The sequence below is a fragment of the Arvicanthis niloticus genome, chromosome 3, assembly GCF_011762505.2.
Source record: "Arvicanthis niloticus isolate mArvNil1 chromosome 3, mArvNil1.pat.X, whole genome shotgun sequence".
Lineage (NCBI taxonomy): Eukaryota > Metazoa > Chordata > Mammalia > Rodentia > Muridae > Arvicanthis > Arvicanthis niloticus.
In genome coordinates this window covers 58,989,744-59,009,634 of record NC_047660.1, presented here as the reverse complement: position 1 = coordinate 59,009,634, position 19,891 = coordinate 58,989,744, and the positions used below count along the sequence as shown (strand labels likewise).

Sequence of the window (19,891 nt, the reverse complement as noted above, 5' to 3'; positions counted from 1 at the left end):
CCAACCAGAAGAAGGCATCAGATCCCATTAGAGATGGTTGTGAGCCACCATGTGGTTGCTGGGAATTGAACTCAGGACCTCTGGAAGAACAGTCAGTGCTCCTAACCTTTGAGCCATCTCTCTAGCCCCATTAAAAGAACATAGTCTTACAAAATTGCTTTGAACATAGTCAAGTTCTTGTTTTTATTATGCATACTCTTCATCTAGACATATTTAAATTGCTGCAAAAAATGTTTTAAACTCTGTGTAGTTTACTTGGTATGATCAAAATTGTTTGTAGGGCTGTCAAGATGGCATTGTGGGTAAAGGGACCTGATGCCAAGCCTGACAGCCTGAACTGGTTCTCCAGAACCCACACGGTGGAAGAAGAGAACCAACTTCTGAAAGAGTCTCTCTCACCTCCACACAGGTTTCTTGGCCTGTGCATGCCCACCCCACCCCTTAAGTAAAAGTAATAAACATTTTTAATTGACTATGATCATGTATGACTGTACAGTGATTTTTTTAATGTTGTTTAACAGCTATTTTTGAAAAGTAATGATTACCTTCTGTTAGGCAATTATACCAGTGGACACAGTTATGTAATATTGTCATAATTTCACAATGTTCACGTTTCACATATATGTTAGTTCATTAACGCTCATCATTGTGATGCTTACTTTTAATTATCAACTTGACACAAGGTAGAATCACTTGGGAAGGGAGTTCCAGTGAGGGACATTGGCTTGTGAGGGATTTTTTTTCTTTGTGTCTTAATTAGCTTGGGGTGGGACGGTCCATCCAAATGTGGATGCACAGCAGCACTTTGTGGTCTGGATCCTGAATGTATAAAAGTCAAGAAAGCAAGGGGATGACGTTTGTGCATGCATTCTGTCTCTGTTCTTGACTGTAGATGTGACCAGCTTTCTCAAGCTCCTGCTGTGACTTCCCCACTATGTTGGTTGTAATTTTAAGCCAAATAAACCCTTGCTTTATGTCAGAGTGTGTTATCACAGCAACAGACATGGAACTAGGACCATCATTGATTTAAAAATGGATCCTGCCAGTGGTTTTAGAATCTCCATTTATAGACAAGGAAGAAATTAGTAAGTTTGAATGACCTGTCAGATTAGCCCTGTGTGGCGGTTAGAATTTAAACTAATGTCTAACTCCAAAGGTGAGGTATGCTCTTCCTAGCATGAACAGTTGTAATAAAATTGTTAAATTGGCATTCACTTAGAAAACTAACTAAAAGGGTTTCCCTTCTCTAGATTTACCATAAGTAATAGTTTTAAATTTTTGTTTTTGTATTGTTTAGAGTTATCATTTGCTTTGTCCTCTGCTATCAAATTAAATAACTTTCTGGCTCCAGCATTCAGTTGTTAGCTATGTCATCCTATTTTCATATCACATTTGCCTTGAAACAGAGTCTTTTACTGAACCAGATGCTCAACCTTTCAGACAGGCTGGCTGAACTTTTTAGATCTGTTGTCTTTGCTCTCCCAGTGTTGGGACCAGAGGCACATATGACTATGACTGGCTTTTTACATGGATGCTGAGGATTCCAACTTAGGTCCTTGTATTTGCAGAAGTGTTCTTACTCACTGAACTATCTCCCCAGCCTTGAGACCTTAAGGTTTGTTTTTTTTTAATTATTGTTATTATTTTTTATTGGATTCATCCATTTTATGTGTAGGTGTTTTGCCTGCATATATTTTTGTGCACAGTGTATGTGCTTGGTGCCCAAGGAGACCAGCAAAGGACAAGATTCCCTGGAACTGCAGTTACTGATGGTTGTGAGATGCTGTTTGTGTGCTGAAGCAACAAATACTTTTAACTAGCGACCTATCTTTCTACCCCCAGTTTTGGCTTTAAAGATTTTCATGTGTATGAGTGTTTTGCATGCCTATTGCCCACAGAGTTTAGGAGAAGGTATTCTGCCTCTTGGAACTGGAGTTACAGATGAATGTGGGCCACCATGTGGATGCTGGAGACAAAACCTAGGTCCTCTGTAGGAGTAACAAGTGCTCTTAGCCACCAAGCCAGTTCTCCAGCCCCTGAGATCTTAGATTTTGAGGCATACTTGAACACTTGCCCCAAGTAGGACACCATTTTGGCTGTTAATAACCATCCCAGGTTATGGGTGAGAAACCTGTGGTTTGTCAAGATTAAATAACTTGCCCTCTCTCTGTTAGCTAACTAGGAATTAATTATTGGCTTACTGGTTGCTGATAGGAGCTGGGTTTTGAACCTCAGGTCTCTCACATATAAAGCCTTTCTCTTCACCACCACACTCCCCTCCTAACAGAATAATTATCTAGGAAAGAGACTGGAGTGTGAAGGTGGTGTGAGCAAGCGTGGAGGTGAAGAGATGGATGAGAGAAACTAGGTGGTAAGGTTTTGTGTAGTAACCAGCTAATCATGAGGATGTTGAGCTAGGGGGAAAGTCTGAGGAAGAGAAGCATATATGGATGTGTAGGTAATCATTGAAAGTCTTCACTGGGGTGAGCTTGTGTAAGAGAACACTTTGAGACTTCACAGAGAAGTAAAGGAATGTTAGGGCCTAAGGCCCTGCAGAAAGGCGCATGCAGAAGTCATGGTGCTGAGGTGGGAAAGGGTGAATAAAATGGAGGCTGAGAGTCAGAGGAACAGAGAACATTCTTCCAGCCCTAATTCCCCCTCTGTGCCCACTGTGCCCCTCTCTGCCTTCTGCTTGGGCCAGGCACTGTTGTACATTCTAGGAAAACAGGCAAATGACAGTGAAACACAAGAACTGCTTTGAGAACATGTATTTTAGAGTCAAGAGAAACGACAGTAGAGTTGATGGATTGGGTTTACTCTGTGTTAGACGGTGTACATGCTGAAAGAGCAAATAAAACGAGCAGGGACCCTGGAGACTGCCTGGGTGCCATGGAGGAGGGGGCACAACAGAAAGCTCTGAGTTAAATGTGGAACTGTTGAGAGCAAGGGAGTTCCCAACAGAGGGAACATTGCCCTTTCAGGCCAAGCAGCTAAGAACTCATGAGAAAAGCTGGCGCACAGTGGGTAAAGGAGATGCCCACAGACTATTAAAATCAGGAGACAGGCAACTTAATGCAGACTTTTGAAGGCCACTGTAAAAATCTTTTAAAGTGTGTGTATGTGTGTGTGTGTGGGGGGGGGGGGTGACACTAAAATGTACTTGTAGATGTTAGAGGACAACTTAGAGGAGGAGGCTGTTTTATCACATGGGTCCTGGGGTTAGATTCAGGACATCGGGCTTGGCAACAAATGCCTTTACCCATGGAGTGGTTAGCTGCCTTTGTAAATCTTTGCTTTCACTCTGAGAGAAGAAGCTGTGTGCTCAACATTGCAGAAGAGCAAAGTGAAATAGAACTGAAAAGTTCCCACTGGATTTATGATTCAATAATACTTTTTCCTTCTTAAGAAGTCCATAATTGTTTCACTAATAATGTATGCTGCCAGATGTCCTCTGAGCTGAGGACACAGGATCGACGAGCCAAGGCCCTCGCTTACTGTCTGCCTCACGCATGCCACTGTAAAGTCCTCTTCCTTTTCCATGGCTAGTCTTTCTCAGAGATTCTGTAGAAGGATCTGAAAGTCTCAGGAGATATATAGCTGGAGAGAGGGAGCACAGGCCTCCGAGTAGCTGACTGTGCTGTCTGCGCAGGAGCCACAGCCCACAGCATAACGGAGTTATAGAGTAAGTGCTAGTCTTGATCACAGAAGTTTGCTCGAAAAGAAGGAAAAACAGGTATCTGAACTTCTTATATTCTAAGTATGATGGCCTGTGTTTTACATATCCAATGTCTTAATCAGTTAAGTTTGAATTATTCTCCTATAAGCCATCACAGAGTGACCGCACCTCCCAGTTTCTTTCTCCTTGTCCCATTGGTTTTCATTCTTTTGCCATTTGTCTTTCTCCATTTACCTTTTGCTTTCTAAGGATCCTGAGGCTGTTTTATGGTACCTAAAGTCATTGTAGTTGCTTCCAAAACAGGTACCTTAAAATATCCAGGGAAATGGGAAGGAACCAATGGGCTCTAGTCTGGCTTTTCATTTGTTTTTCAATAATTGTAGCAAAGTAAAGATTTTGGAGGAGGAGTTGCAATAAAGGGCAGAATACTGAGTGTGTTCCCCAAACTACTCATTCTCCAGAACTTAAAGCAGACAGTAAATGTCCTGGTTTAACTTCAGATTAATGTCCTCATTCGCTCCGTCCATATGCTGAGACACTGTAGAAGCTGCTGGTTAGATGTGATGAGGTTCAGTGTTGCGTTTCCTTGGTTTGATGTAACCTGGCTCTTACTAAAGTAGTGATTAACTCTCCATCAACTGTACTCATGATTGGCTTTGCTGACTCACTTTCTCCTGTCTGCCCAGTCTGACAAGTCAACAATAATGAATAAACAGTATACCTCCATTTCAGATTTTTTCTTTCTCCTCACACCAGTTTTATTATTAGACAAAATGGGTTTCCTTTCTGCCCTGCTTCCTCCAGGCTCCATTATCTCTCCCAGCCACACCTACACTGTTTCCCTATTCTGTGATGGTTACACCCACCCAGCCCCGCATTGTCTCTGTATTGATACTGCAATGCTGCTGTCAGTACCTGTCATGGACTACTGCACTTAAATGCCTGTTTGTGTTTCTCCTCAGATGAAATGCTGGTGTGTCTCCTGCACCAAGAATTCCATGTTCTCTGTATTACTCTCAGTGAACAGAGTGCTTTAATTCTTGCTCTCAACACCTGGCATTAGAGAAAGTGTATTTAACAGCTTTATAGTACATTGAATACTAAATTTTCTGTTTTTTTTTTTAAAACAAATTATTTTGTGTGGAGGTGGGACAGTGTGGGATGAAAGATTATGTGCTGTAGCACACATGGGCCATGGCACGTGTGTGAAGGTCAAAGGATGACTTGTGTCTGTTCACTCCTTCCACCATATGTGGGCCTACGAATTGGACTCAGATGCTCCGGCTCGGATAGATCTTAACTTGCTGAGCTGTCTTGCTGGCCCTTGAAATTGGTTTTTAAACGCCATGTACACTTTTCCTTTCTCATTTTGAACTTAGTTGAAATGAGAACTAGCAGCCTCAGGCTGCCTTACCAGATAACTGCAGTAATTTTTGCAAACATTTATTTAGTTTATTTCAGCATCTCATTGCTTCTATTTATAGGGCACAAAGGGTACAACACTTGGCATCCATTATCGAATCTGTTCCTCTCTTAGGAGTAGTTGCTTTTATTTTAAAGACAAGGAAATGAGACCAAATAGGTTAATCTTGAATTCATAGTCAATAGATTTTTACTGAGAGAACTAGTAAATTCCCTTTTCTTAGTACTCTGTATTTATGTACATGTTCAAGAACTTGGAGTGAGTGTGCATATCTGTGCGTGTGTTTTTAAAGGGCTAACATTGTAATAAAATCATTTAAAAAGTGGGAGATTTAGACATGCTAAACCTTAAGTATTTAAGGCAGTAGTCTAAAGGAGGAGCAGGGGGAGAATTCAGACTGAGAAGTAGAAGGAAAATTGTTGGATAAAAATGAGCAGAACTTCTTAAATACTGTCTTGGTCTTATTCCTCCATCACATGATAGAGTTGAGGTAAGGCTGGGGACTGACACCTTTGCAGTTTGGGAGGTAATTCCAATGACCAACTGGACCTTGAATCTTGAACAGAACTAACTAAATTTAAAGGTCCAACTTTGAGGGCAGGAAATATGCATATAGATTATTACAGTATTTTCAACTGGAATGTTCACCTTGATGTAGACCCATAAGAATCCCATAGTTCTCCATAGTGCTTGGAGAAAACATTTGTATAGTACTCTAAAACAAAGGTTTTCTCTGCGTAATGATGTGGGGACAGAGAATTAGACTTCCCAGTAAGAACTGTATTGCCAAAGTAAAGAGGTGGAGAGATGAATGGACAGACAGATAGTAGAGCAAGTTCAACAGTCTGTTCCCTAGCAGTTCTTCTACTTATTTTTAATTTATGGTTCATACATGGATTCCTGAATGAATATTTCCTGGTCAGCCATTGTAGAAGGTAAAGGTAGCATAGGAAAATAATAGAATAATGAGATTAAGAAGAATCCTATTTTATAAATCTCTTTAATGATTTCAGCAAGGGACCACTGGTATACTGTGGGCATCTTCCATTTGTTTTTCCATTCTGAGAAGTAAGTTCTCTGTGGCAATTCATCTGAAGTGAGTAAAAATCCATTGTATCAAATGCTATTCTAGCCACCAGGAGGGATTCAGAAAGAAAAAAAGAGACAGTGCTTGTCCTGAGGCATGCACTAGTTTTTAGCGGGAGAAATAGACCCTTTCATTTTAGTGTACTAAGTACTGTGATATTGGTGGAAGAAGCAGAGCTTGAAGTAGGTGAGTCAAGAAGTCAGTAGGATGGTTTCTAATGCAGACAACTTGATGTGGACATTAGTCACATATGAAATGCAAAATGAGAGGGAGGAGAGAAATGAGCAAGTTGTGACTCTTAAGATGTTCAAGTGCAGATAGCATAATGCCTGGCTAAGTGGTCAGATGGGAATCAGACCACGCAAAGTTGGAACCGCTGTCCTGGTTCTATGTAGTGTTCAATTGTATGTAGGTAGTAAGTGCCACTGGGGCTGTGAAAATGGAAAATATATGTCAAACATTCATCATAATACTATGTCAGGAAATACTCTGACGCGGATAGCAGACAGTAAGAACTCAGAGTTCAGTCAGATTCCGGGGATCATTAGCAAACAGGCTGAAATAATGATACTGAGTAAGGTTCATATAGAGAATAGAGCCTTAGCTGCCCATAGTGAGCCCTACCTGTCATGCCTCCATCCCAGGTCACAGGAGGCTGCAGCAAGAGGCTGAAAATGTCCAAGGCCGCCTGAGCTACCTGGCAAAACCATCTCCCTGACACCCTCCCCAAAGGGGAATGGACCCTTGAGCAAAAGTAAAAGTGAATAGCAGACGACTCTTCATCTGGGTGTGTCAGATGCCTTCCTGGTTTTTTTCCTATTTTTGAGACCAGCTGTCTGTGTGCACTAGTTTTGGTAGAGATATAAGCTGCACTTGCCTGCCTCGGGCACTGCAGGAGGCCAGTGTAGCATAGGACATAGTATGTACTGGGAAAACAGAGCGGTGAAGGACCAAGAGTACCGGAATGAAAACTGAGAGACTGTCCCCCATACAGACAAGCTTTGTAAGAAATTGTACCTTACAGAAAAAATGTACCACAGTGTGAAGTTTGGGTGAGACAAATTTACTGTCTTTTTAGGATTTACAAACCAAGAAACTTCTCATGGACTTCCTTTTAAAGTTGACTTCCTGTTTGTTCATAGCCTACCCTTTAAAACTCTCTTTTATTTTTTCTGAGGAGCTCTTTGAAGTTCAACAAATCATTGACCTTTCCAGTGGTCTTGATGCTTTCCCATAACACTTAGCTCCGTGCATGGTCACTGCTGCTCCTCTAAAAGGAAGTGAATTACGAGAGCCTGTTGTGTTCTGGTCATAGTTACTGATTGGCTGTGTCCCTTCCCAGCCAATGTAACTAAAAATAAAACGTAATATAAGATTTTATTTGCATAGTTAAGACAATAAACTTAGTGTAGATACTTCCTGCTGGAAACTCCAAAGTATGGTCTGACATACAGCTCAGGTCGGATAGTGGATCTGACATCTAACAAGTGATCATTTTCCATTGACATCAAGAACACAGGGGAGCCAGGTGTGGTGTTGACAATTCTTGACAATTGGAGAGGAATGGACAGTAAGTTGTTGGGTGGTTGGACCTGTTTGTCTTTAAAGATATTTAAATTGAAGTTCCAATTTTCAGTGTAGCTAAATAAAACCTTTTTTTTTTTTTTACTTGAGGGAGAAATGGCCCTAAACATAAAAATAAATGTTGACCTTCAAAAGATACCTTTATGGAGCAGAAAGCTTTCCTGCTCCTGCCTCACCCCCACATCTACCCTTGCCATTGGCCTTGAGCCCATGATTCTCCTTCTACAGCCTCCCCAGTGCAAACCACACTGGGCTTCCCTGTTCTTGATGTCAATGGAAAACGATCACTTGTTAGATGTCAGATCCACTGTCTGAGCTGAGCTGTATGTCAGACCATACTTCTGAGTTTCCAGCAGGAAGTATCTACACTAAATTTATTCATGCAAATAAATATTATATTACATTTTTAAAGTTATATTTAAGTTTTAACTCATTTAAACGGAGATGTTACAAGCAAGAATTCTCCCCATGGTAGTAAGTAATAGGGCGTGAAGGAGGGTGAGAAGCTGGTCTTTAGTGGTGGCTATTGATTACTTTGAGAATAATCATTTCATAATGGTAGTATTTTGTTCTATAGCTGTTAAGAGAAAAATAAATATGTCAGGAAAGTATAGAATTAATGATAAAAGCCAGGTGTGGTGGTGCATGCTTTTAATCCTAGCACTAGGAAGGGTCAGACAGATCTCTGAGTTCAAGGCCAGCCTGATCTACAGATCAAATTCTAGGACAGTGAGGGATACACAGAGAAAACCTGTCTAGAAAAACTAAAAAAGAAGAGGAGGAAGAGAAGGAGGAGAAAGAGGCAGAGGAGGAGGAGGAGAAAGATAATGATTCAATAGTGAACTGTCTGATTTGAAGATCTACACAATTTAAAGAACTGTCCACAACCTCCTGTGATGTGGCTTTACACTACATTTTAAAGCTGTAGTCTCCTGACTAACTTAGGATAGTTTGTGCCAGGGAACTTGGCAAAGAAAGAGACAAAGTGACATAAGTAACAAATTAACTTTCTAAGTAAGAATTACCTTAGAAGGTGGGGCATCAGTGAGTCCAGGAGAAAGCTTGCCACTTGTCCTCTGCTCAGCAGAGGACAGCCTTGTAGAGCAAGAGCCAGAGCTAGCTGCACAGCTGTCCAGTTTTGGTACAGCAGTGAGGGGAATATAGACCATAAGTTGGAGCTTGCAAGCTGTGGTTTCCTAAGTGAATTTTCTCAGTAGTGTACTTCTAGAACTTTATGTGATCACTTGATTTTTCACTTAAGATAAAATTGGATAGTGTTGTATAACAGAACTTGGGGAGACACTACACACATCTCTGCATACCTCAGATAGGAGGCCCATAACAGAACAAAGTGTAAATACCACCAAAGTCCAACTTGGTGAACCATGCATTTTATAGGAGTTAACAGGAATGTGGGTGAGAGGTTACTTACAAAATCACATATGACTCCAAGACAGCTGCATCACCAAAGCCCACTCTAGGACTCATTACAAAAACTGGGAACCTGGAACTCACTGTACAGCCTGCAGGTAGGGCAAGAGGTTGGAGAGCGTCTGATCTAAGTGAGTTAGTTGCTTTAAACCTTTTCTAGATAGTTCAGCTGTTTCCTGTTTTCTACTTCTTCCAGGTAGTGTGGGTCTGGTCTCAGAATCTTTGCAGTTTGCAAATGACTCTCAGCAGCTTTATTGTCTACTCTGGGAGAGAACTGCTTAGAGAATCTGCTCAGCTGCAGGAACTTCCTGAAGCTCTTTTGAGTTGTTTACCTTCTTGATTTAGGAGCTTTCCTTAAGTGTGGAAGCTGCTACCCAACAGATACTATAGGTGCTGTCTTTATAAAGTGGACTCTTAGGTGTGAAAAGAACTTGGCTCACTTACACTGCACTTCTTGCTCCTTGTACAACAGTGTTGATGTTTCTTAAAATCTTCCCTGGGTTGCATTAGCATCTAAATATCTGTGTTGTATCTGTGTTCTAAATATGTGTATCTAAATATCTGTGTTCCTTCAAGAGACAAGCCAATTTACCCTGAATATTAAGCAACTTCTTGTGTTTTGGGACAAAAAAAAAAAAAAAAAAAAAAAAAAAAAAAAGGGAAAAATATGATAATGATGCATGTAATTCCTGGGATTAGAAAAAAAATTTATTTATACTACTGTCCTGATTAGATTTAATTGTCCACTTAACTCAGTGTAGGGTTATCTGAAAGGAGAAGCCTTAACTGAGGAATTGTCTAGATTAGATTGATCTATGGGTCTGTCTGTGAGGGATTGTCTTGATTGTTAATTGATAATGATTGATGCCCTGTATACTGGGCAGCACCATTCCTTGGGCAGATAGTACTGGGCTGTGAAAGCAAGCCCTCTAAGCATGACCCTGTAATAAAGCAAGGAATCTACAGAGCGAGCCAGCAAGCAGTGTTCCTCCATGGTTCTGCCCGGACTTCACTCAGTGATGGACTGTAACCTGGAAGGATAAGCCAGATAAACCTGTTCCTCCCCTAAGATGCTTTTGCTCAGAATGTTTTATCATAGCAACAGAAATAAAAAAAATAACCTGCTTTTGATATGAAAAATAACATTTTTTTTCTTTCTTAGGTTGAACAAGTAAAGTTACTTGACCGGTTTAGTACCAACAACAAGTCACTGACAGGAACATTGTATCTTACGGCCACACACCTTTTATTTATTGACGCTCAGCAAAAAGAAACCTGGGTAAGGTCGACTGTCTACCTTTGCAATAACAGTAGGCTCGTTAGTTAATCTCTGGTTATTTATCTCAACCAATTTTTTGTTAGATTTTTGTCTTTGTTGTTTTTGTTTTGGACAGGGTCTTGCTATATATCCCAGGCTGGCCTTGAACTTCCTATATCTTCTGGAAAGCTGGGATTATAGGCATGTGTAACTACTTAGAGATTAATTAATTTTTTTTCTATTTTCAAGTGACTCCTCCCTTCTATGAATAATTTATACCATTTGTAATATGGAATTATGTAGAATACCAGACTCTTTTAACCTCTGTAAAAACTTAGAAAATGCCTCTTTGTTCCTTTAGTTTTTTAAAAGTCAAGGTAATATTTGTGCATATTAGCAACCATATGGATTGTATATTATATTCCATAGCATTTTAATGCTGGATTACAGGTAGGAGATTTTTTTTTTTTTTTTTTTTTTTTTGGTAACTTTAAACATTGTACTATACTTAGGCAAATATTTTGTATATATGTCCAAATACTGCATTACAGGCATACTTCTGAGTACATGTGTATGTGTACATATGCAGATAGCATGACGTGGATGCTTCAATAACATGTTAGATTTGAGCTGTATAGGTCCACTCATATGCTGAATTGTTTTTATGTATATAGGTGTATTTCTGTGTAGGAGTATGTGCATGTATGAATTCCAGTGCCCTTGGAGTACAGAAGAGAGAATCAGATCTCTGAAACTGGAGTACAGGTAGTTGTGAGCCACTTGATGGAGATGCAGGGAGCTGAACTTGGGTCCTGTAGGACCAGTACATGCTTTTAACTGCTGAGCTATATCTCCAGCTCTTCTTTTTTTTTTTTTTTTCTATTTTTTAGATTATAATTTGAAAAATAAACTTACAGGTAAATCATGTTGCATAGGAGTAGTGCATAAATTAAGAAAAAGTTAAATATGTCATTGATATATTAAATATATGGTCATTTTGTCATTTGTTATTATACAAATTTATCAAAATTTACACATATAGACACAAGGTATTGATGTTACCATTGGGAGTTAACATACTACATCCTATACTACTGAAATAATTTTGTAGCCACTTCTGGCTATTGCAGCAAGATCACCTGCTGCAGGAATCTGTTTAAAATGTTGTGGGCTGCTGACCATCAAATCACAAGCAGATCCTGATTGTTTCTCTAGGAAATTGCATAGTGTAATAGAAAGTGACATCCCAGGGGCCTCTCATTTTTACTGTGTCTAGTATAATATAAAATGTATTAATGGGTTAATATGTTATACTGAAAATACTTGTAGCCCATAGATTATTAGCAGTGAAGTGGGTGGGGGGGGTTGCTAAGTTAAGCTTGGGGTTTTGGTTGTTTTTTTTTTTTCCCCCCACTGGGATGAAGGTATTGACACCCCCCAAATCCTGTGATGTTGCAGCGTCAACTCCACAAACATCTCATGGGGCATTTCTTTCTATACATGTTCTGGTGTTTCTCTTGGACATTTTCCTGGGAGTAAGAAGACATGGCCAGGTCTTATAAAAACACATGTTTAAACGTTCATATTGTAGCTGCAAATGGTTGTTCCAGCCTATTCCTCATAGTGGGGTGTCACATTTTCCTAATTCTTCAGCAGCACTGGCATGGCCACCATACAGATACCTGCCTATCTAATTCAGATGAGCAACTGACTGTTCTCTTGTTGAGGACAGAGAAGTCATCCCTAGCACATGTTTTGGTTTGTGGGTTTTCTTTCTGTTAAATTATCTGTTCTTTTTATTTCTATTTATTGACTTTTAAAAATTCTTTTAATTTTTGTGCTACGGACAGGTTTGGCTCAGCAACATCCCCAGCCCTATCTTCTGGTTTTATAAGCGTTCTGGGTTTCAACACTTTATCAGATTGTGTGTCGACATTGGTTTGTCTCAGTAATAGCTAGTCTTTTGTATGCTTTTATGTACATGTCTTTCCATTAAACTTTACATTTTTAACAGAAATTGTTCAGTTTTTTTCTTTTATGTTTTTGTTCATGTGTAGTACAGTTAAGAAACCTTCCTGTGTGTCAGTGTAAGGAAGTCCCCTCTGTTTTCCTCTTCAGACACTTTAAGTTTTATTGCCCACCCGGCAGTTCCTAAGCCACCTGGGAGAGACCTAGGTGTATGTCATGACATAGGATTAGGCACTATTTTTTGGCTGCTTCATTTCTTTTGTCGCTATGTTCCTTTTGTTGCCGCTCTTTCATGAGAAAGCTTTGGTGTATATGGGACTGCTGTTGCTCTGTTTGTCCTGTTCTTTTGGCATATTGGACTACCCTTTACCTGCCTCACTTCTTTGTTAACCGTAGCATCTTACATGTGTTGGTACACAGGATTGCTGATTCTCTCAATTTCTTCTTCCAGGTTGTCATGGCTACCTGCTATCTTGTCTTTTTCCCTATTCCTCATTCCTTTAGCAGATCCTGGCTGAGTACCTGCTGTGTTTTTATACCTCCAACCTTGGTATTTTGGAAACAGTAGCCAATCTTGGCATAAAATCTCTGTTCTTGTGGAGATCATGTTCTAGGCAAGAGAAACAAATGATAAATAAGTAAAATGCAAATTACACCCTAAGTAGAAACACTAGGAAATTGTGTGGCATTCTCCAGAGTCCAGAGGGGGTGCCTTTGCCATATTTTTTACCACCTTGGTTCTGCTTCTACACTATGCCCCCTCACTCAGCCAGCATTTATTGACATGGAGGAAACAGAGATGACAACATATTCATGACTCAGGCATCAAGTCATTGCAATATGTTAAATGTGATAGCATCTTACATCTGAGGCTTTATTTCAGCATCAACATGTATGCAGTCTAGAGAAGAACAAATACCAGTGCTTTGTTTGTTAGTGACTGGGGTGTCTGTTTATGCTGTAGATACTACACCACCATATTGCCTCTGTGGAGAAACTTGCTCTGACCACTTCTGGATGCCCACTCGTGATTCAGTGCAAGAACTTCAGGACTGTGCATTTCATTGTTCCCAGGGAAAGAGATTGCCATGATATTTATAACTCTCTGCTGCAACTCTCAAAACAAGGTATTATTCTTAGAGAGCACAGCTCTCATGCTCAATCAAGTTGGGTTTTCCAGGATACTTTAAGGTGTCATTATTTTACCCTTAAGTTATAGTTAGGTTCATATGTACTATCAGCCCCCTCAGTGATTCCTACACCACTGGTTCTCCACAGTGGTTTAGAAATAATAGAATCTAATGCTTTGAACTGTAAGATTAATGTTCAATGAAGAAATAATGTAAGGAAAGGTATTTATGATACAGCCTTAGATTGATAAGCAAGTAGCACATTGTGTATATGTTCATGTTTGTGCAGATGTAGAAGCGTGTGTGTGTGTGTGTGTGTGTGTGTGTGTGTGTGTGTGGTGTAGGTCAGGATTCAGTGTCTTTACTTAGGAACTATCTACTTCATTGTTTGAGGCAGGGCTTGTCAGTTTAGGTGAGACTGGCTGGCTGTGAGCCCCAGGGAGCCACCTGTTTCTATCTCCATGGCACTGGGATTACAGCCATGTGCTATTACAGCTGGCCTTTCACTTGGATGCTGGGAACTGAATTCAGGATGCTGGGAACTGAACCAGCCTATCTCCCTAGCTCCTTACTTTCTTTTAAATTTGGTTTTCTCTACTAATGGAAGAGGTATTATTAAGTGAAAAGCCACAGATGGTCATGGTCCGCTAGTAGCAGTGGCTAGGGTAGTAGATGAACCAGGAGACAAGAGAATCCTGTTTTAGTAAACAGAGGGTTGGGAGGGATAGAAGCCCTAAAAGTGAATCTTCTGTTACCCAGGCTTGAGGATCTGAAGGTTTTTATCCTAAACATAACTTGGATTACTTGTTGGCCTGGATTTTAGTTGAGCAGTTCAGATGGAGACCCACATGGGTGATCTAGGAGTAGCCCATGTTCTCTCTGAGCACATAGAGTCTCAAACATTCTATTATCCTAGGTTGAACCAAGGTATATAGCAAAGATGTTTATCTGTCAATGTCCTTCCTGGTTTGGGTCCATACTGACTTATAAGAACGGATAATTCTGGGGCTGGAGAAGATGGCTCGATAATTAAGAGTATTGTCTGTTCTTCCAGAGGACCAGGGTTTGATTCCCAGCATCCCCAAGGTAGTTCACAACCATCTATAATTCCAGTTCCAGAGGATCCAATGCCCTCTTCTGGCCTGCACAGGCACCAGGGCCAAAAATGCAGACAAAACACCCCCACACATCAAATTAACTTAAAAAGAACATGTAATGCAGTTTCATGCTCTCTTTGCCATCTCTGTTTTGTTTGTTATTGTCATCCCTCCCTCTCTCTTTCTTTGATGTGCTTCCACTATAAATCCTAGGCTGGTCTCAAACATAGTCCTTCTGCCTTGGACTTGTGAATGCTGGGGCTTTAGGCATGGACTACACCTGGTCATTTATAGTTTTTAGTCATGGTATTTTGTTTTGTGGTGTGTTTGTGGAAAAGGATGAATAAGAAGTATCTGTGTTTTTAAAATGTAATATTGAAGAAAAAGGAAAAGCATGCAATAGAAGATCTAACTTTTAAGGTACCTTTGGCTATAACATAAATCTTACGTCCATACAAGTGCCTTTAACTATAGTCATTTGTTTTAAGTTTTAGATTCAGGTATGTTCATGTCTTAGCCATTTCTTTGACGATTTTAAAGAAAAGAGGAGGGGAAACCCCTGAAAATTAGTGTTATCTATAGTGCACTGCCTTGTAAATTTCATTGTATTGACCTTTACTATTTTGCAGCAAAATATGAAGATCTCTATGCATTTTCTTATAATCCCAAGCAAAATGATACTGAACGACTGAATGGTTGGCAGCTTATTGACCTTGCTGCAGAGTATGAGAGGATGGGAGTGCCCAATGCAAACTGGCAACTGTCCGATGTCAACCGAGAGTACAAGGTAAGCAAGCAGCCTCTGCAGCAGGTCGGAAGTCAGTGCTAAGGGCAGTGTGGGGAGGGTCAGCCATCTGTAGAGCAGCGTGCTGCTCTCACTGTTGTCAATGTTTTAGAGGTGCCTTTTTGTTTGTTTGGTTGGTTGTTTGTTTGGTTGGTTGGGTTTTTTGCCTCACAGTATCTATCTAGTTTATTACCTCTTTATATGTAGGCATTTAGTGCTATGAACTTGCCTCTTAGAACCGCCTTTATTATGTCCCCTAAGTGTGGGTATGTTGTATTTTCATTTCATTCAATTCTAGAAAGTCTTTAATTTTTTTTTTCTTGACCCATTTTACATTCATCAGAGAGTTGGTCAGTTTCCTTGATTTTGTAGGCTTTCTGTTGTTGAAACCCAACTGTAATCGATGGCGGTCTGATAGGATGCAGGGTTTTATTTCAGTTTTCCTATATTGTTGAGACTTGCTTTGTGTCTGACTATATGATCAATTTTGGAGAAAGTTCTGTGAGGTGCTGGGAAGAAGGTATATTCTTTTGTGTTTGGGTGAAATGTTCTGTAAATATCTCTTTGGTTCATTTATTTATATGTCCATTAGTTCCAGTATTTCTTCGTTTAGTTTTTGTCTGAATAACCTGTCTATTGGTGAGAGTGGGGTATTGAAATTTCCCACTATCAGTGTGTGAGGGTCAATATGTGATTTAAGCTACAGTAGTATTTCTTTTATGAACTTGGATGCCCTTGTGTTTGGTGCATAGATGTTACAAATTTCAGGTCCTCTTGGTGGACTTTTCCTTTGATGAGTCTGTAGTGTCCTTCCTTATTCTTCTGATTAGTTTTGGTTTGAAGTCTATTTTGTCAGATATTAAGATGGCTACACCCACTTGCTTCTTAGGTCCATTTGCTTGAAATATTTTTTTCTAATTTTTTACCCTGGCATGATAAATCCTTGATGTTAGGGTGTCTTTTTTTGGATACAGCAGAAAGATAGATTCTGTTTTTGAATCTATATTGTTCATCTGTGTGATTTTATGGAGGATTGAGACCATTGATGTTGAGAGAAATTAATGACTAATGATTGTGGTTTCCTTTTATTTTGTGACTTGTTCGTTTTCCCTTGAAGCTTTTAGTTTTTTCTTTGCTCTATACATTTAGTGTTTTGATTATTTTGTGCTGAGGAATCTTCTTCTTTAGTCATCAGTTTGGTGGTATGTACTTTGACGGCATCTCTATTGAGTTAGGGAAATTTTCTTTTATGATTTAGTTGAAAGCATTTTCTCTTCCTTTTTTCTGGTGTTTTCTCCTTCCTTTATTCCTATTTTTCTTCAGTTTGGTCTTTTCGTAGTGTTCCAGGTTTCCTGAATGTCTTCTTGCCAGAAGTTTGTTTAGACTTCATGTTTCTTCTGTTTTCTTGTTTCCATTGTTGGAGGTTCTCTCTTCCATCTCTTGTATTCGGTTGGTGAAGCTTGCTCCTACAATTCTTGTTCAAGTTTCTAAATTTGTCATTTCCACTCTTCTCTTATTTGGGGTTTTCCTAATTAATTCTTTTTCCACTTTCAGGTCTTTTGCTGTTTGTATGTGTGTGTGTTTTCATGGATTTCTTTATTATCTCCTTTTTAAGGACCTCTATTATATTCATAAGTGCTGTTTTAAGGTCTTCAGCTATGATGGGATCCCCAGGCCTTCTGTGGCAGGGCTGCTGGCTCTAGTGGAGACACATTGTCTTGGCTGTTACTGTGTTTTCATGCTGGTGTCTGGGGATCTGGCATTGGGAAGAATTCTAGGTGTGGACATCTGGTCTTGTCTTTGTTGAGTGTTTGTTCTTTGGTTTCTGTTTCATCTCTGGCTCCTAGGAGAGTGTGGTGGCTGTGTGTTGCTTGATAGGAAATATTCTGGTCCTGATTGGTATGGTTACTGGGGGTTGCAAGTAAAACTGTGTTTCTAGGTATTGGGGCGGATTCTTTGGAATGAGGATGGGCTAGAAGTGGGCATTCAGGGATTGGTAGGAGAGAGGAAAGCAACATGTTCCACTAGGATCTGCTTAGACTCCTGGGAGTTGAGGCAGAGAGGAAAGACCACAGCAGGTCGGCTACAGAGCTGGGGATGAGACTGGGGGATTGGATTTGGGGGAAGAGAGGAAAAGGTGAAGATCTGCAGTTGATCCACCTGCGTCCACTAACCTCACGGTTTCTGATCGGAGTTAAGTACTTTCATTTGATATTCCCAGGTCTGTGAGACTTACCCCAGAGAGCTGTATGTTCCCCGGTCAGCCAGCCGGCCAGTGATCGTCGGCAGTTCCAACTTCCGGAGCAAGGGCAGACTTCCGGTCCTATCCTACTGCCGGCAGGGCACTGAGGTAGGAACGTTCTCTGCTTTATAAATGTAGTGAACTGAAGTTCAGTTCTAAGCTTCTGGATGACCACGTTTTGTTTTGTTTGAGATAGGGTCTCAGTATGTAGCTCTAGATGTCCAGAACGTACTATGTAGACCAGGCTGGCCTTGAATTCATAGAATTGGCCTGCCTCTGCCTCCTGAACCCTGGGATTAAAGGCACATGCCACCACACCTAACTTTCACTTCAGAGGTTTGCTGTTGTAATGTTGGTAAAAGAGACATGCTGGCTTTTCACTATTGTTTCTGAAGTTTTAAAACAAAACTACCCCAAAGTACTCCTTTCCTTCCTTTCTTTTCCAGAAATTTCTTAATAATGGGACCAGTGAATAGATAGGTTCTGTTTCTTTCCTTCAGCTTTCCTTTAGTCCTACATGTACTTAAAGAAATCAGATAGCTTGCTTTGTCAAGGCAAGCACTGAAAGCAGGAAGAGAGCCCAGGGCATCTGGGCTCTGGGCTCTGTTTGCAGCCCTCACAGGGAAAGGATTGGGAAGAGGAGGCGGAGGAGGCATGTCAACTTTGTAAACTGATTTTTAAACACATTCATCACTCCCCACCGGAAGATTTTTCTTTCTCCCTGGGTTTTGGAATTTCATGGTGCTATGTCTTGTTTTGTCATTTACAGACTACTTAGAAACTCAGATTGGAGAAGGCATTTTCTGTTTCTGCAGCAGTTTCTTTTCTCTGTTGATTTTCTTTGTATTTTTTCTTTTTTAGCTTTTATAAGTTGATAGACTTCCTGTGTAGCCTCCGTGTCTTTCTGATTTCTGGAAGAGTTCCTTAATTCTATCTCTCATTCAACACTCAGATTCTTTATTTCTGAGACTGTGTGACATTTAAGAGTTCTTTCTCTACTGAATTTCTTTAATCAATTTCTTGTTCTCTGATTTGGTGTCACCAGCCCTCATGCAGACTTTTTTTGGTAGGAATTCTGTGTGGCTTTCTCTCCCTTTCATGTCGTGCTGTTTAGAAGTTTGCTTGCCTGAAGTTGTATGCCTTTGTACTTTTTAAGTTTTCTGCTGTACATTTGCCTTCCTCACAGAGGCTGTGCTTTTGCTGGTGTGTTGTGTCAGCAGAAGGGCTTGGTGTGACGTAACAGTCAAGAAGGGTGGTCGGAACTCACATTCTGCTGGGGAGACTATAGCTCATCCTCTGGTTTAGGAAAGTTCACAGCTTCATTCACCTCGCCTCCGCTGCTGTGTCCAGTCTTGAGGTTAATCTCTTTGTAGACTAAGTGCTCGGAGAGGAAGGAAGGATCTGGAGGCCCCAGCTCATCTTGCTGTGTTCAGCCACACCCTGCTCCCCGCCTGTCCATGCTGACTGCTGTGCTGTGACCTTGCCGCCAGATTCTCCCAGCTCCTTCCTGTAGCAGCCACTTCCTCTGCCAAACCAGTTCTTAGGCTGCTATTGTCCCCAAATGTCATGGCACCTTTGTTGGAGTTTCTTGGTTTGTGCTTGTCCTGGTGGTCTCATTTGTCTTATATTTGTTATATTTGTTAGAACCTGGTTCAGGTAAGTTCTGAATAGAAGTCTAAGTCTAGTACCTTAAGCCCTAAGGTGTTACCTGGTCACCTTTGACACACCCTGTTAGATCACACTGTTTATTGGAAAGGTAGGCTGGCAAATACTTGTGGTTGACTTAGTAAACAAAAAATAGGTGTACAAGGAATGTGGAGCAGAAGATTCCTTTAAAACAACAAAAACCCTGCTTGTGCTCAAAGAACTAAGATGCCAGCTACACCTAACAATAGAAAACTGACTAAAAACATTTACAGAAAATGTTTTTTACAATAGTTCTCATTTTCTTCTGCCATTGTAATTTTTGAGGTTGTATTTTGTGTGTGTGTGTAAAATATATAAACATTTATACTTGTAACACTTTGTGCCAATGACACTCTGTTGGAATGTTTCTGTAGAGTTAAGCTGGAAGTGACATGGGTAAGATTACACAGGGATATGTGCTTCTAAATCTTTTTTATTTTATCTATTTATTTTTCTATCAGGAAGGGGTAGGATGGGGTAAGGTGGGGAAGGGGAAGGGTTCCAAGACAGGTTTCTCTTTGTAGC

At 40.4% G+C, this 19,891-nt stretch overlaps 1 protein-coding gene across 5 annotated transcripts in view; it reads left to right on the top strand.

Annotated features, from left to right (window-relative positions):
• Mtmr6 (myotubularin related protein 6) overlaps nucleotides 1-19,891 on the top strand; it is a 46,997-nt gene that overhangs the window by 12,747 nt on the left and 14,359 nt on the right. For all 5 annotated transcript variants that reach the window (XM_076930913.1, XM_076930912.1, XM_076930914.1 and 2 more), the window contains 4 exons: nucleotides 10,364-10,480; nucleotides 13,392-13,554; nucleotides 15,284-15,441; nucleotides 17,660-17,788. In XM_076930913.1, the coding sequence (XP_076787028.1) occupies nucleotides 15,388-15,441; nucleotides 17,660-17,788 (183 nt within the window). In that variant the 5' untranslated portion in view covers nucleotides 10,364-10,480; nucleotides 13,392-13,554; nucleotides 15,284-15,387. The remainder of the gene's footprint in view (nucleotides 1-10,363; nucleotides 10,481-13,391; nucleotides 13,555-15,283; nucleotides 15,442-17,659; nucleotides 17,789-19,891) is intronic.